Here is a 17,907-nt window from a genome sequence, read left to right on the forward strand (position 1 = left end):
TATGACGTATGCGGTTAACAGTGCAATGCCTCTGATATTCCAACCCTGTGTAATACTGCAGGGTCTCTGAGTGCAGCCAATACCGTTGTTTCCTCTAAGTGCTTGTGCACATTTATCATGAGGCTCTGTGTTTTTCTTACCCGGCTGCGTTTACAGAATCAGAGAATGAGAGAATGAGCGAAATGGTAATATTTATCTGTGGAGAAATTTGTGTCGGGAATTCTGCTCAGACATCACAAAGCCCACAGATGGAGTTCAGCCTTTGAGACTGCTGAACAAGACTGGAATAGTTTCAGTGCTTCTGGTTCGGAATGAAGAAGTTTGAGGTGACCTTTAAATGAATCCCTGACCTCTAAGGTGTGACACCGTGGAAGAATGATTTTGCCAGCATGAAGGAGAATGACGCTCTATATGCAGTTGATTTTGCAAACGTTCCTGTTATTTCACCATCATTACATCACATACTGTTTACACAATACTGCTTTGGTGGGAAAAAGGCTTGTGCAAATCTAATTTGTGCAGAATCGAGAAGTAGCTTGTGAATTATTATCGCTCTGCCTTCGGTCCAACCAGAAACCACTTGTGGCTTTTGTGTTTACCTCAATAGGTCAGGGGGATGTTGGACATGGAGAGTATAACCTCATTGTGTTATATGATCCTGTATGTTATAGTACGAGCCTGGTCTGATTAGCAAGACAGAGTCATTAATCCCCACCAAGCCAGGAACTTGTGTATCGGCTGTGAGGCCAGAGCAGGTCAGAGATCTAATAAGTCATTTAGTGAAATCCTCCCAGCTCCACACCCCACCTGGACTTACTGCTTCATTAGAACTGCGGAGGACAGGATGCTCTGCTTCACTAATGATGCCGTTCCAAAGAACCTTCATCAATGGATCCAGTAATGACAAACAGTTCTCAGGTATTCATCTAAACCTTCATTACATTACATTACAGTCATTTAGCAGACGCTTTTATCCAAAGCGACTTACAGGAAGTGTATTCAACATAGGTATTCAAGAGAACTACTAGTCACTAGAAGTCATAAGTGCATCTCCTTTCTTAAACAAGCATCTTAAAGCATAAGCCAGAGCAAAAGTATAGTATACCTTCCCTTTGGTGCTAGACAGTCACAGAGAAGTAAGGTGTCTGAACCCAGCGGCTGCACCCTTTCCTGTAATGCTGCGTATGACAAATAGCTGAACATGTTGCAACATTTCTCCATATCCTCTGGGAGATATATATTTACAATTTAAAAAAATGTACAGTGTCCTTTTGCTGTATGCATCCAATACCAATAAAAATACTTACCGGTTCCTACTGGTCCTGTTGTATTACTGACTGTTCTCCGCTTTTTGTCATTCAATCACACAGTACTCTTAAGTATTGCACATTATGCAATACTTAAGAGTGTAATTTATTTCCATTCTTCTGAAAGGCCAAACTCTTACTCCCTTGTTCTTCATAGTCTTGTTTCTTCAACTGTACCAGTAGGAACTGGTAACCAGTTATTTTAATTGTGCCTGATTCATAAAATGAATTGATTCTGTAAATCACAGGCTGTGTTACCAAGCTAGATTTTTTTTTAAATAGCAGCAGAGAGATAAAAAAAAACTCCAAAGAACAAATAGTTTTTGAACGTGGACATGCAGAGAGCTACAGAGGTTGTTCAAGAAGATGGGCGCAGACAGCGGCTTCAGCTTCCTGAGATTCTCTCTTCAGTTTGTGAAGTTAGCACAGGGCAGATAAATATCTCCTGCATTGCTGAGCAGGCACAGAATTCTCCTCTGCATACCGGAAGATAAAAAAACATCTGATCACTTTTGATAGCACGCCTGCAAAACAATCAGGTAAGTCATGCCGTTGCATATTTTCACTTTTCACATAATAAGTCATCATACATATTATTATTATTATTATTATTATTATTATTATTATTATTATTATTATTATTATTATTATCAGCATTTAGAAAAAGGTAGGCTTTTTTTTGCCGTGGGCCAGATATTATAAGTCATCTACCTGTTTAAGACCACAGGGGAAGCCATACGATATTGGATACATGCAGTGTTTTGTTGCTATGACAGATGACTGGATTTGTGTGTTTGTATCCATATCAAGAATCTCCAAACCAGTGGGGGAAAGTACTTTAAAAACACTAACTCTAGCACTGTACTTCAGTAGACTTTTGAGGTACTTGCCCACTAAACTCTGGAGGGAATTATTATGCTTTTTTTATTTGACACAGTTTTGCACATCAAGCCCTCACCTAAAAAAAACTGATCATGATCATGTTATTAAGACTTTATCAATGAGCCCACTGTTGTACGAGGCTTTGTCTCACTGTCACCGCACAAAACAATAGTCCCTGTGAGCAGGATGAGCTATCACACTTGTGTGTTGCTTCCCCATTGTGTTTCAATGGTGATCCAAGCGGCACAAGCGTCACTGTTTAGTGGCGGCTCATTCCCTTGAAGGGGAAATATGAATAAATACACAGTTTGGTTATAACCTTTGTACAGTCATTTGTTTGAAACAGCTGTATTTTGAACAGTTAATATGTTTGGTTACATTATGTATACATATCTTAAACTAACGTAGTCTAATACAACAGTCAATGAGGGTAAATACAGTTGAATCCGCAGCTCTCTAAAACAGTTCAACCATAACTGAATATATGAGTCTATGTAGCAGGACGACTGCATGAGTTTCAGTTTCACATCCCATAAGAGTGAACCAGTGACACTGTATAATAAACAGTGGTGTATAAAGTACCCAAAAGCCATACTTGAGTAAAAGTAAAGATACCTTACTGGAAAATGACTCCAGTAAAAGTGAAAGTCACCTATTAGAATACTACTTGAGTAAAAGTCTTAAAGTATCTAATATTTACTGTACTTAAGTATCAAAAGTAATTTTCTGATATTAATGGTACTTAAGTATTGAAAGTAAAAGTACAAGTAAATGCTGTTAATAAAAAAGCAAAGGGTCAGATTTTTGAGAATTATAAAGTTTATTATTTTAAGTGCTGTGGCCACCATGACCAAGGACAAGGAGGTACAAACAGAGACAGCAGCCTAACATACACCATGTGTGGTTAAACTAGAAGATCAGACACCTGTCTCCCCCCCACAGATATACTCCACCCTGTGGGAAACACTGCTAGATATCTTAACAGGTTTATGCTAATTATGATAACTAAACATTAACGTTGCGGCTCATGGGATTAATCTTCATTTACCTCAATGTGTTTCCTGCGGTTGGATGGGGAGTGTTTGAATGCCAATATTTCAGTAGCTTTGGGCATAAGAGGCTCTTCATCCGGTACGAAGAATCTTTCACTCCAACAGAAGAAAACATTTCTCGCAGATATGGCCACGGGTGTTGGTCTTCGTCTCCACCGTGGTTTGTTGCGGGAGTAGCAGGTGCTTCCGTTTCTGCTTCCATCATGAAACCAGTCATCGTATTCAATTCTACTATCAAATTCTACTCATGTAGTCGCTCGCTAGCTGGCATCCTGGGCATCACTGATTCGCTAACCTGCTTGCAGTCTGTGTTCCACCACAGTCACCGACGTTGGTCTCATGATTCATTTTCTTTCTAAAGATAGATTTGATTTTGTAGCGAGTAACGAAGGTTTCAGGGGAAATGTATCAGTTCTCTTTGCAAAATGTAGTGAAGTAAAAAGTGAAAGTCAACAGAACTATAAATAGTAAAGTAAAGTACAGATATCCAAAAAAACGACTTAAGTACAGTAACGAAGTATTTCTACTTCGTTACTATACACCACTGATAATAAATAATTCTGACAGGTGGCATTCTGCATAATGAGTACTTTAATGTCTGGTGTTTGAGTACATTTTGTTGATAATCCTTCTGTAATTTCATTGAAGTAAACATCTTAATACAGGACTTTTTTACAGTGTAGTATTTGTACTTTCACTGAGGCTGAGAATATTTCTCTTAACAATTACATCATTGTTTTAGTTCCTTATCGAATCCGTGTTTGTTGTCTTATAATGACATGAGCTGTGGGAACATGTTCACGTGGCTCTGCTCCAAAGTTACTTCACGTCACATAAAACACGGGAGATATCGAAAGCTTCACCAGTAGCAGCGCAAAGGTAACGTATAGTACCATATGTCTCGAGTTACAAACAAGTGCTTAAGCACAATCCGTGAGCGGGACTTCACCTGCACAAAGCAATCATAGCGTACAGCAATACGTCAAATAGTGCAAAAATATGAACAGCAACACGGTGGAATACTTGAAAAAAATCTACATGAGATGCAAACATGAGCTCCAGCCGCAAATAACAACTTCAGTCTTTAATAATGTGCAGCAGCTGCAGAGTACATCCTGCACTAGTTTGCCCATCCGCGCCGCAGCTGACACCTTGCTACCCGGATGATTTATGACAGATTAATATCCAGCTAATCATCGGTCATCATCGTCCTTTGTTCCCTGCAATGTGGGAGTGCTGGCGGTGCACGTCTCATCCTTTCATCAGCTCGGAGTTATTGACGCGAGTCTCTGATGGCGAGTCCGGGTCCACCTCCGTCGGTTTGCGGTACAGGACGGCTCCAGTGAAGCCGGCCAGAGACTGCCGGGCCCGCCTGCTGAGGTGATGGAGCTTTAGGAGGAACTCGTCGTTGCCGACGATGTAAATGAGCGGGTTTATGGCGCTGTTCAGACACGCCAGGCATCTGCTCACCTGATGCGCGATGTAGACGTCGCGGAAGCTCGCGTGGCAGACACCGCTCTGTTTCAAAATCCTGGTGGTCAGGTTGACGTTTCGTAACACGTGGTAGGGGATGAAGCACACGGAGAAGAGGATCACCAGAATCACCACCAGCTTCAAGCACCTCTGCTTCAGCAGCGGGTTGACGTTGGCTTTCCTGGCGAGAACTGCGACCACGTGCCCGTAACAGACTAGGATGATGACCAGCGGCACCGCGAAGCCCGTCACGGTCCACCCGATGCTGTACGGCAGGTAGCCTTGGATCAGCGCGTTGGACGTGGTGTCGTAGCAGGAGTTGGGCGAGCCCGGGTCGTTCTTGTCGAAGAACACGTCGGGCAGGATCTGGGTGATGACGAGCGTCCAGACCAGGGCGCTGACGGCCAGCGAGTGGCGGCTGGTGATTTTGCCCATCACCCACATGGGGTGCACGATACCCAGGTACCTGTAGACGCTGATGCAGGTGAGGAAGCCGATGCTGCCGTACAGGTTGAGGTTGAAGCAGAAGCGCGTCACCTTGCAGAAAGGTTGGCCGAACTGCCAGCGGCTGCTGCTCGCGTAGTAGTGCACGAGGAACGGCAGGGTGGACAGGTACAGCAGGTCAGCCACCCCCAGGTTCAACATGAACACGTTGATGCTCCCGATCTTGCTCCAGCCGTTACACACGCTGCGCAGCCCCCAGATGTTGGACAGCGTCCCGACGATGAACACGGTGACGAAGACTGGCGGCAGGAAGGAGTGCGTGAAGTCCAGGTTGACGCTCTCGCAGGCTCCGAGCGTGAAGTTTCGAGACATGTCTCTGGTAGACCCACTTTTTTTTTTTTTTTTTAAAACCCTCGTTCTTTCGAACCACACATCTCCTCTGGGTACTATACGTGTGCGTCGCTCCGAGCTGTAAGAGAGGGGAATACGAAAGCAACACGAAACCCGCCCACTTCCAGTCTCAGGAGGTGTAGCTGTGATGCACGCCGAGAGCCACGCGGCACGCTCAGAAATTGAAAACAGAAAAAAAACAAATCGACACCGCAGAGCTTTACTCAGGAAAACACCACGCTTCCTGTGAAAACACTTACGTCATATGTGCCTGTCATGAAAGATTACTACAACTAACTGTTGTACTCATGACTTTTTTTTTTTTATTTAAAGTTACAACCAAGATATTAAAATGTCTCATGGACTTGTAGATATCAAACCAGCTGCTTTGGATTTGGCCCTGCGTGTTGAATGCTCCTTCCCTCCCTCTTGCCAAACACTGATTATATAATAACTTTGTACAAAAAAGCGGCTCGTGTGCCAACATTGAAATCAAATGCAGATAACCAGATGCCATTCTTTTTTTGACACTAGTCATAAAGCCACCAAGTCAGTTTACTACACGTTTTTTTTTCATTTAAACAAACAACATTTATCTTAATGACTGCAGCTTTTTTATTTTAATCAAAATCAGATCTTTTAGAAAGGAATTGGGAATCCATTCTAACGTTTGCAGATGAACAATGCACAGTACAAACTCAGGTTTGAAAGAGTGCTCTCAGATACGTAAATCTGTATAATTTAAAGGGCCGTTCTGGGGTACTCTGTGAAGAAGACCAGCTACCTATGTAGATATGAAGGGCTCATTTCAAGCTAACATACAACAACGATTCTTAGTTTCAGGTGATTATATTGAAAACCTAGTTATCATCCCAAAATCCTACACAATGACCCTTTAAAATTTAAAGTCAAGTCAACTTTCATATAACTCTATTATTACCATCCCTCGTCTAAAATCAGTTTGTTATCTGTAAATTTTGTCCAACGTTTGGCTCGCTTAAAATTGCTGATTTTTTACCAGAGATAACCTTGATTGGTTGGCAGTGACTAATGTGTACATGCTTGTAGACAACCAATGAGAACATTTTGATGGTGACTGCTTTATGCAAATTCAATGTCAATCTGACAACAGTATCGTCTATTTAATGTACAATCTAAAGGTTTGCTGTCATGAAATCAAAACTGAAAACCCATACATTCCTCCTGTGTAATTATTTGTGATTTACGAAGCAAATCTGTGTGCCATTAAACATGCAATTTAATTACAGATGAACATAAAAGGTACACTGTGTAAGATGTAGCCACATGTTCCCAACAAACAAGGCGCAGCATTTCATCTCTATTACTTGGTCCATACAATCTAATTTACTAATCTAATTTTAGTCATCAGTTATAAAAAGAAAAAAAGAAAAGCCAAATACAACAGCAGGGCGAGAAAACTCAAAACTCGTCCAAACTGGTGAAACTCTGAGAGCGTATCAGAATAACACTGTTATTTTATAATCTTCACGTGTGAGGTCATCCACACGGTATCTCTCATTCGTCAATTTATTTCTTTAACAAAGAGGTATTAAAAAACAGTGGTTATTTGATTAATATTTTAAAATACAGAAATGTAATTTAAATAAAAGGTGTTTTTCTTTTTCATGATCACAAAGTGATGGAACGTATACCGGGCAGGGGCTACCTTGTAAGCGTGCTCATTTCAGTAGATTTCCCTGCAACACAACACACAGACGTCTTTTGCATCAACACCATCAACACTGTAACCTCTTAAAATTCTGTCGATAAGGTCGAACGTTGTTTTAGAATGTTGTAAACTCAAATTCGGCTATATCTAACACATTGCGACTTTAAAGCAGTATTATATTTTTCTGGCCTTTTGAGGGCAAGATGTAAACACAACATGACATATTATCCTCATATAAAGTTGTTTTGGATAATATGAGCAAAAAGTTGTCTAATTACACATCCAGCAAACACAAGCATTCATTTGAAGTCGTATAGAAATGTAACATAGTGGGGCTACCTTGTGCTTGTTTTAAATCTAGGTACAGATAACTGCCTAAATCTTACTTACATACATTACAGTACATATTTTCAAATTTACAAAACTCTGTATTTGCTGGATTTAGCCTCATACTGCACTATTACTACAACAGCTGTTGTCGAATGTCAAGTTTGCAATCCTATTTGTAATATTTCCATAATTTTGAAACGCTGCCTCATGTGTCATGTGTAGGTTTGGTCACTTTCCTTGCAGACGGGACCCGCCCATCTTTCTAGGAGCCAGATACAAATGCAGCTCACGGCCAAGGCAGGACACTCCGGGCAGCTGTGGACCGCCGGCAGTTGGAGATGCTGCAGGAGCAGGACTCGATCATCATCACCTGCTGCTGAGTGAGCCTGTCTTGGGGGCAACGAAAAACCATCCGCACTGTCCTGGTGTGGGAGGGGCTGCAGCAGCGTCCCTCCGGACAGGTCAAGGCACAGAACCTGGGACGGTAGGCTCTGGTGCTCCAGCAGCCCTGCTGTTCCAGATGAATGGACAGAGGTGAACTGTAGCTGCTCTCGCACACCCCCGAACCCTGAAATACACAGTGACAGGAAACATTGTAGTAATTATGTGGTTACTCTTGTTACATAACTAATTATGTGTATAATGCTAGATTGCTACATCTTTTTATATCTGAATTTAGACCTTTCTTCTCTTGCATTATAGCACATCATTTGAAACATGAAATGTAATTTGTATTGGTGAGGAGTACTACATAATGTTACTTTTCATTACCATATTGTTGTAACCTAAACATCACTACAAGCGACACAGCAATAAACTACGAATCCATTTTAATGGATGAAAAATGAAATTAGCCAGTAGCCAATGTTACTAATCTCCAACAACAAGAGCTAGACTTCAACGGTGATTCGCCGACAATGTAGCTGGCCATGCTTGGCTGTTTTGTTGCTTTTATCATTCTGGTGTGAATATAGCATTAGTCAATAACATTCCACCAGCCTCTCTGAGCAGGCTCAGCCAAGAGGGGCTTGCATAAGAAGCCACTATGTAGGGATAGTCCCACACTTACTTTTAATATAAAGACCCCCTTGTGTGGGAAAAAACAGTACTCATGCCCAAAATAACTGTGTTCACCATTAGCAATGTGAATCATCTTCTACAGCACACATTTAAATGTATGCCTTTAGAAGAGGAACTTGAGTTTAAACACCTCAGATGCCACTAGCTTTGGGATATAGTTATAAACCAAACCTCTGGTAAAAAATAATACGTTTTAACATGGAGCTGTTCTAGCAGTAAGCCATTATTTGGTCATTATTTGGCTTACTGCTAGCTTGTCAGAGAAGATGCCTTTTTGCTTCCTGTGTGTATTATTAGGAGTGGATTTCAGGATCTCAAACATCTTTCTGAGATTACCAAACATCTAAACAGGAAGACAAAGCGGTAGAATTTGGCTTTGCGTGCAGAGCAAACATAGCTACCCAAACTAAAAGTGCTATCACCTGTTTTAAACTGTGTGGGAAATGTGAGCTAGCACAATATGTAAAAATCGATCTAAAAACACATCTGTTTAAGTCAAATTGTCCACATTGGAAAATATCTTCTTTGAGAACAACACTGTCATTACAACAGACATTGATAAAATGATAGTGTCTTTGGGGAAAATGCCACTATGGAATTAAAAGAAAAGGGAAAACAATATTTTAAACAGAAAGGACATAAATAACAATAATAATAAGGAAATAAAGTTTTATAATCGTGACTTAAGTTATTGAATCATTCTAGTAGCCTCTATAGTTATTGATTCTTTTATATCGTGGTTTTTTTTAACAGTATTTTCAAATGATTTTGTATGTAAAATCTTTATTTATATGATATTGAGATCCAATTATGCACTGACCGGCAGTAGTGTTCGGAGCCCCGGCATCAGAATCTGGCATGGCCTGACCTGGCACAGTCTGGTCTCAGTCTGCAGGCGGCAAGCCCAGTTCCTGTTTGTGTTGCGGATGGAGACACCTGGGCCACAGCTGTGGGAGCAGGGGCTCCAGTCTGATGTCCACTCGATACAGTTGGAGATGGAGCCGAACGACAGGCCGGACAGCCCACGCCCGTAGTCCTGATGCGTCTGCTCACCTGGAAAGAAACCCAGTAGAGGAAAATATTCGCTCTCTGCACCAAGCTGAAAGTTGTTTAAATTGGACAGCTTTGATGAGAGCCCATAAGTCAGTAAATGCAGCACACATGCATGTCTGGAATGTTGTAAACTTCTGCAAGGGCAAGCTCAGTTTGCTAAGAATAGCGCTCACAGATGACACACAGATGTTTGATCTTCCTGACACCTCTTTGGTATTGAAATCTGTTTATTTAGCCACAACCAACAATTTTGGTATTTACTTTTTGTCCATGTGTCCGAACACCTGCTGACTTCAATTTAAAAGATGTCCCACAGGAAATAGCTGAAAATCATCCATTGACCCTTGGCTAAGCCCCGCCCTGCGCTGCTCCTTTGTTAAGCTGTGAGAGCTACCAAGGAGCCCCCACTGTCACTAACTGCACTCTTTGAATAAATATTTAGCGATTTCAGAGAGAAGCAGACAGAAGGGTCTACAATACGCGTCTGAAGGATATGTCAAGATGTCAAACTGATTCATCAGTGAAAACTGGTTGAAAAGATAAAGACAGAAGCTAAAGCTTCAGATCACAGTCTAAAGGGGACAAGTTACAATCCTAAAAAGCAGAAGCAGCATGGCTATACATATAGCATACCTTCAGTAGCTAGCATAGAAGTGGTAACATTAGGTAAAGATGTGCTAACATACTCTGCTAATGTCAACTCTACAGGTTTTTATGTAGAGAGGTAACTTTTTAGAAACATATATCTCCTCCTAACCTCTTTGGGTAACAATTATCAATACTACACAACGTTTACCATGACGAGCTCCAAACCCACTTAACCAGCCTGAACATGAAGAACATCTGAAACCATTGATGAGAGTCTGTGTTGCAGAGTGGAATAGTTGTCAGATGCTGGTTTGAGCTGGCCGATGCTGTGCTGTGATTGGCCAGTCTTCGTTAGAGGGTTGGGACTTAGCGTTTGGTTGATTGCTTCGCAGTTTTACTGGCAGGGATGAGATGCAAGCCCCTCTGCAGTCTTCTAAGTAGCTGTATTTGATCCTTTTACTCTTTCATATGACTCTTAATAGCCAGACTGTATAACAGCAGTTGCTATTCTGATCATCTAACCTCTGTTGATATGTTTCCAGACATATTTGTTTGGTGTTGGGCCCCATTACCTCCTGATGGATTTGACGAGATGCTGTTGTCCTGGCCCTCACACACCCACTCTTTGCAGCAGCGCCCCGGTAGTCGCACCAGCTGAGGGTTGTGACACTTATCAACGGGCCTCTGCAGATCATCGCTGCACAGGGGCACGCAGGTCACCCCTCCTCCCAGGCAGTGGCAGAGCTGGGCACAGGAAGGTTGAAATACCTGTCCCTCCTCCAGCTTCCTGCCATTCAGCTCACATCCCAGCTCGTTCCTATCTGATAACAGCAAAGGGAATGGAATGTTATGTTATGGGCGAAAGGGTCACATTCATTAAATTACGTCCGTGCCAAGTGTGAGGTGAGTTGTGGGAAACATGTTCAGACAAATGCTATCAAGTTATCACTGTAAGAACATTAGCAAAAACACTCTTAGGTTTATGCAGCAGTTTGGTCAGGAATGAAGTCACTGGTCTGTTTTATCAATTAACTGAAAACAGGAATATACTGTATATTCCTGTTTTCAGTTAATTGATAAAACAGACCAGTGACTCCTGCACTACAATGCTGTCCACTGAAAAGGATGTAGGGGAATGGATAAAGTCCACTAAATGTATTTGGGGGAAGCGATGGATGGGTCAAACATACACAGGACTTTCACCCAGGAGATCCCTGTTCTTGTCCCGTAAGGGTGATTGTTATTTATTCACTGTAGTGACGTTGCTGTGGTTGTTACGTTACAATGTTACATTATGTTGTTACGTTATTACGTTATTATATTATTATCTTATAATTTCAACACAAACCATGATTTTTATTACCACCATCACCAAGAAGTTTTATTTCCTAAACCCAACCAATGGTTTCTCAATGTTAACCAAGCGTGAAACTAGGCTGATATGAAACGTCCTTTTTTAATATCCAGAAAAGGTACAAAGCTCACATTTTTTTCTGGCGACTGGGTTTTTCTTTCATAGCAGTAGTGGTGCCGTTAACAGCTGGCTCAGGTTGTGCTGCCCATATTATCATTACGTTATTTAGAGAGATTTAATTTGCTCTCATGTAAGACTCAGAAAAGTAGCAAAATCTCAAATTTGAGAACCTTGAACTATCGACTGTTTGGAATTTTAGCTTAAAAGCCAGGGTTGGTAATCTTGAGAAACAAGCAAGAGTGAACTAGATTCAAAAAAATTATCCAACCTAAAAACGCCCAGTGTTGCCAACTCTTTTCCAATGTAAGTAGCTAGCAGCATTAGCTCCAAGAGTTGCTAAATTTTGCAAGAAAGTTGCCAAGTCGGCAACACTTACAGCTCGTCCCTTCAGGCCTCCTTCCAAAGCCACTTCCCCAAAATGATCATAAAGAACGTGAAGTAACAAAGATGGCTACTGTCAATCTAGCAGCTTGTGGAAGAGACTGATGGCGCAGACAGAATTACAGTCCTGTGACAGCCACAGATACCTTTTTTTGTCAGAGCATTTGTCTAATTGAATGCTGTCAGGATGTAAAGTGGATTTAAACAAAAATATCAGAAATACTTTTGAAGAAGATTACCAACCCTGCCTTTATGTTATTAAGAATAACACATACGAGGTAGAAACAGGTGCTTTAGTGGTCATTAGCAGAGAAGTGGAACACAGTTGCAGTTTTGTCAGTATTAGCGCAGAACTTGCAGCTCTGATCCAAACTAATCTGTTTGGGTATGAGCGTATTTTGTTCTCACCAACACACTGTCCTGGCCCTCCAGGGAAGCTGGCGCTGTAGTCACACTGGAGCCCTCGGCGGGTGTCACAGGGCAGCCGGTCGGTGCAGGCCTCGCCCTCCTGCCTAGGACAAACCTGGCAGCACCCGCAGCTGTCTAACATTAGAGGAATACCAACAAGGCAGCGTGGCATGGTGGCTGGGCACTGACATGGCCCAGTGCACAGCTGGCACAAAACCTGAAGCCAGAGTAGCAAAACACATCTGCTGTTAACATATTCGCTCTGTAGCTTGTTGTGCTCTGGCATAACTGGTATTAAAATAATTTAAAATAATAATAATGATTTGGCACCAAGACAGGTATTGGCGCACACACGTCACTGAACTATTCTCACTAGATTGACTTTCTTTTTCATATTTGGGGGATTTGGGTGAAGTGACCCTTAAAATTAAATATCATAAATCTGGTCTCTACACGCTACACTGATGATCAACTGTAGGACTCAGTGTGAGTCATCTGTATTCCTATGCAGCTCTACACAGGTTCATACAAGTGACAGTAGCGTAAAGGGCATGAGCAGATCATGAGACATTGGGGCCCTTGGCACAGACACACATAAGGCCCCACTACCTCTCTTATATAGAAGCAAGACACACAGATTCTATAGTAAGTTAGTCTCTTTTTGTTGTTGTTATGGGTTATGGTTGTTTTCCCCCTTTTTGTAGTCGTTTTGCATCTCTTTGTAGTTGTGTTTTGTCTCTTATTTGTCATTCCTGGATGGTACATGTCTCTGTATGTCAAGGACAGGGGGGCCCCATGACACTTTAGGCCCCTGTTAAAGGTTCATGCGATTCCAAAAGAAATTCAAAATTACTCATACTGGGCCAGGGGACTTTCTGCTGGTATTTTTCTATCAGCATATCAGATAATTCCAGTATGTCAGTTTCCTTTGCTAAAACGTAAGGTTCAGAACTAAATGATGTGAAACCACTGACAGGCACCGTCAAACAAACTGACTGCACGATGCCTTCTTCTAGATGATTATTGATTATTATCTAGAAGTTGTGAGAGACAGGAGGATGGCTAAGCTGTCATCCCTGATGAACAACACCTCCCACCCCATGCAGGACACCCTGGCGGCTCTGTACAGCTCCTTCAGCCACCGGCTGCTTCACCCCCGGTGTGTGAAGGAGAGGTACCGCAGGTCCTTCCTTCCTGCTGCTGTCAGGTTGCACAACCAGCTCTGCTCCAAGTAGACCACATGACACTAAAAACCTGTGCAATACAAATACACTGTGCAATAATAGTTATAATAGTTATTCTGTCTGTATATATAATATTTCAGTTATTGTCAATTCTTTACTGTTTTTATTGCTTATTTATAATACTTTTGTACGTTTTTTGATCTTGTTTTTTTACTATGTCTCTTGTTTGCACTATACCCTACGCTGCAGTAATCCTGTAAATTTCCCCGCTGCGGGACTAATAAAGGATTATCTTATCTTATCTTATCTCATTAGATGAGCTTCTTTTTACCTTTTACTTTTTATGATCAAGTTATTCACATCACTCCTGGATTTACTGTACTTGCGAAACACATTGACTCATTTAACAATCAGCGAGTGAAGGCAAATGAGTATGAGTTGAGTAAACATTTGGCTCATGCCTCATGGGAGTACAAGATATACACCGTGCTTCTGCAAATGTAGCTCCTAAACTTTTTTCGAAAAGATCTGCTGAATCTGTGGTTTGTTTTAAGCGTCTGCAGTTCATGCATGTTTAAATGTGTATTTGTGTATGTACGCTTGTATGTATTTATGCATGTATGTAGGTAGCTAGGTTTGTTTGTATACTTGTATGTGAGTATTTAATCATATATGTGTTGCACTTTTTAACTGTTAAAGTAATATAAAAGCATTATTATTCCTATTATGATTATTGCCTTTGACATTATTATATCAAACATGATTATGTAACAAAACGGTAACACATCTACAAAACAAAACATCTATTAAACATTATGTGCAATAAATAAACAAATAATTAAATAAAAATAATAGATTATTTACATGCTCATCAGTATACCGGCCAGCTGTTTAGAGGAAACTGGAATAAAACTACTTTCATAATCTAACTACTGCTGTGTTTCCCCTCATGATATGATGATTGATGGCAGTCGTTTGTTTCGATTCTCTGCCTCCAATAATCATAATCTAATTCATTGTGGAAACAGTTGGGACATCCCCTACCCAGAAGTCATCATGATTAAATTCAGTTCAATTCAGTTTATTTTGTATAGCCCAGAATCACAAATTACAAATTTGCCTGCGACATCCTCTGTCCCGGAACCCTCACATCGGCACAGGAAAAACTCCCCTAAATACCTTAAATGATAAGGTGAAAGCATCATTCACATATCACGCACACCACAGCCCACCACAGCCCACCACATGACCGTCCACAGGACGGAAATTCTCTAATAATATTTCATATTTCAAATAATTTCATTACAACAGACAGAAGGTCTTCTCATTTTACAGAGAAGATATGTATATGTATCTCACCTGAGTGATGATAAACAACAGCAAAGAGCAGATCAGCCGGGTGTCTCTTCTGTCCATCTTCTTCACCTCTGCCTTCTGTGCTCCTTCTTTGTCCAGTCACCCTCCCTTCTTCTCCTCCTCCTCCTCCTCCTCCTCCTCCAGACAAGAGCGTAGATGTGTTTATTAAAGGTGCCTGCTTCGTTCATTTATACAGTCTAGGTTCTGATGTCACAGGCGGTGGACTGCAAAGTAAATAGTGAGTGGAGACGAATCCAAACCCCCAGACCTATCTCTGCAGCAACCCTTCTCTTTGCCTTGGTCTTTACTTAATACTTGAATTAAAGCTGCAACGATTGATTTCTGAACACCTGATTGTGATTGTTTTTGTAATTGACTCAATGTCGTTGTTAATGAGGGTATAACCTTAGAGATCTCTCTCGTACAAATAAAGTTGAATGAATGACTAACTGTCTCCTGGATGGGAAATAGGCAGCTGTCTAACAATTTAGCCATATCAACTTGATGAGGTGATTATAAACACAGTATATACCCACAAATGTTGACAGAATTTCATGATCTATATACCGCCCTCAAAAATGAGGAAGTAGCAGAGGGTAGAGTTTGCAAACAATCCCACAGTGCAATGCGTCACCTTTCATAGATATGAAAACCCTCGCTGCGGTACTTCCCTGTCAGAGATGACTCAAGATAACATGCATGCATGGCTCTCTGAAATCACAGTTATCTGCTCACTATGCAGGGAACTGTTCTGAGGTGATGATTAATGAGTGCCAGCTAATGTCTTTTCTGCTGGCCCCAGGTGACTGAAAATGTCAAAACATTCCCCTTTGAGACAAAAAAAACCCTCAATACATCTAATACATTTCACATGATTTCATTATCACTGTTAATCAACACTATTTATGTGTTTGTATGTGTCTGTAGGCCGACTACATGCTGATGACTGATGTGAATGTCTGCCCAAAGAATCCTCCTGTAGAACTGGCAGAAACAATGCTGAGTATTTGTCTCCACCTAGTGGTTGAATTACATCAATCAATACAGCTTCCCTTACTTATCATAATAATTTATTTTCTGTCCTATGATCTTCTACGTCAAAACATTTATAAAAATATTTTTGGGCATTTAACTAATAACACGTAGAAAGAAGGTATTACTTTTTTTCATTCATACCTTCCATACCCAAAAAGATGTGGGCAATTTTTGAGACATTTCTAATCATTCAAATTAATAAGATAAGATAAGATAAGATAATCCTTTATTACAAATACAATTCAAACTCTTATATACACATTCAAATGTTGAGCTAGAAACTCCAGTCTAAGTTTTAAATGTTTTTTTACCATCTTTCATACATTATAAAAAGGCCCTTCTTAGATTTTTTACATTATCAGAGGTAATGTTCAGAGCTAGAGTGGAGAGAGGCTTTAAAGTTGACTGAAGAATATATATATTTAACTTACTCCAATTCCTACAAATTTGCACTCATCATACCCATTTATTTTGGTCAAAATGTAGGCTAATGTGTGCTCATCCATACAATGTCTCTCTGGAAACCTCCCCCTGAGTGTGTGTGCGTGTGTGTGTGTGTAGATACAACCCAATTGTCCAAATACTTTTTTAAAGCCTTTTCCCGTGGATAGAGTTTCAGTAAATAAATACGTAATCGCTTTGATTTAAAAGCTTTGGCCCGAAAATTTCAAATCTAAATCAGTCTAAAAAATATCAAAACCATCCTTTAAAGCCCAACAAGTGTAACTTGTTTGTAACTACGTAATACAAACTCCTCCTCAGGTCATTGAACCACCCTAAATCCCCAGAAACAATAGCAAATACAGTTGACAGTGACAATGTCTTCATCTCATGTTATTTTTTAATGAATCTATGGTCATCTAATTTGCTTGTTTAAAGCCCGACCACAGTAAATGAACAGATAGTAGTACAGATAATTCACCCCTTGGTGGCACGGTTTGGCCTGCAATGTTTCTGTGGTGAGCACAAACAGCAGCTGTCCTCTCTACTCTCGAAGAAGTTACAGTTATGGAGGGTCGATTTTTTAGCTGTTATATAATATGTATGTATATATATATATATATATATATATATATATATATATATATATATATATATATATATACATATGAACACACAACTAAATAAAAAGTGATCAGGAAGAGATGAACACCTGTCACCTTTAAAGGGTAAAGGTTGGTTGACAGGAATCTGGATGGTGATCTGTCCTCTCTGAACCTTTTCTCACCGTGTGAATTACACTTCATAAATGAAGGGACCAGGCTGTTCCTCCTCTGGCGGAGCAAACTGAGATCCTCAAGCTGTTTCGTGCATAAAATGTGATAAAATGAAGCTGCCAACAAAGTTCAACTGAAGAATAAGTTTAGTTGTGTTTGTCTCTCTCTCTCTCTCTCTGTGTGTGTGTGTGTGTGTGTGTGTGTGTGTGTGGGGTGGTAGTGCTATAAATGTCCATGTTGTTGCCCCGTGAGTATTTCAGGCCTAAATTATAGATAGATGGATCTGTTTGAATGGACTGTTGGACACTTCAACTCATTGTCTGTGGAACTGCACATCAGTTCATCAGTCATTTCAGTTATCACAGGTTTTTGTGATAACTGATGTGAATCTTAAAACTCATTCCTGACCTACAAATTATCTAAACGTCAAGTGGCATGTGATGTTTCTATCTAATGTAGGACACTGAAGATCAACTGGTTGATACATGACCTTTGAATAAGGAAATCAAATGATTAAAACACAAGTCGGATGATAAATGTATCCACTAACAAGTATTGTGTGT

General features: G+C 40.7%; 2 protein-coding genes across 2 annotated transcripts; both read right to left on the reverse strand.

Annotated features, from left to right (window-relative positions):
• Positions 1-3,112: 3,112 nt before the first annotated feature.
• Positions 3,113-5,655, reverse strand: LOC129105304 (P2Y purinoceptor 1-like). Its single transcript, XM_054616244.1, has one exon. The coding sequence runs from the start codon at positions 5,528-5,530 to the stop codon at positions 4,493-4,495; it is 1,038 nt and encodes a 345-aa protein (XP_054472219.1). The 5' UTR covers positions 5,531-5,655; the 3' UTR covers positions 3,113-4,492.
• A 2,010-nt stretch (positions 5,656-7,665) lies between these two features.
• On the reverse strand, positions 7,666-16,275 carry LOC129106122 (CCN family member 5-like). Its single transcript, XM_054617458.1, has 6 exons — positions 16,269-16,275; positions 15,096-15,178; positions 12,553-12,769; positions 10,862-11,110; positions 9,469-9,701; positions 7,666-8,136 (listed from the first exon to the last, which is right to left on the reverse strand). Exons 1-6 carry the CDS (start codon positions 16,273-16,275, stop codon positions 7,855-7,857), a joined length of 1,071 nt encoding a protein of 356 aa, XP_054473433.1. The 3' UTR covers positions 7,666-7,854.
• Between the last annotated feature and the right edge of the window lie 1,632 nt (positions 16,276-17,907).

Source organism: Anoplopoma fimbria, chromosome 17 (genome assembly GCF_027596085.1).
Source record: "Anoplopoma fimbria isolate UVic2021 breed Golden Eagle Sablefish chromosome 17, Afim_UVic_2022, whole genome shotgun sequence".
Classification (NCBI taxonomy): Eukaryota; Metazoa; Chordata; class Actinopteri; order Perciformes; family Anoplopomatidae; genus Anoplopoma; species Anoplopoma fimbria.

Excerpts from the sequence above, each read along its gene's own strand:
- LOC129105304 (XM_054616244.1), bottom strand. The coding sequence starts at position 5,530 with ATGTCTCGAAACTTCACGCTCGGAGCCTGCGAGAGCGTCAACCTGGAC.
- LOC129106122 (XM_054617458.1), bottom strand. Across the intron at positions 11,111-12,552 it reads AGGGCCAGGACAGTGTGTTG|ATAGGAACGAGCTGGGATGT; the intron begins GTGAGAACAAAA and ends TGCTGTTATCAG. Across the intron at positions 8,137-9,468 it reads GGCTCCGAACACTACTGCCG|GGTTCGGGGGTGTGCGAGAG; the intron begins GTCAGTGCATAA and ends TGTGTATTTCAG.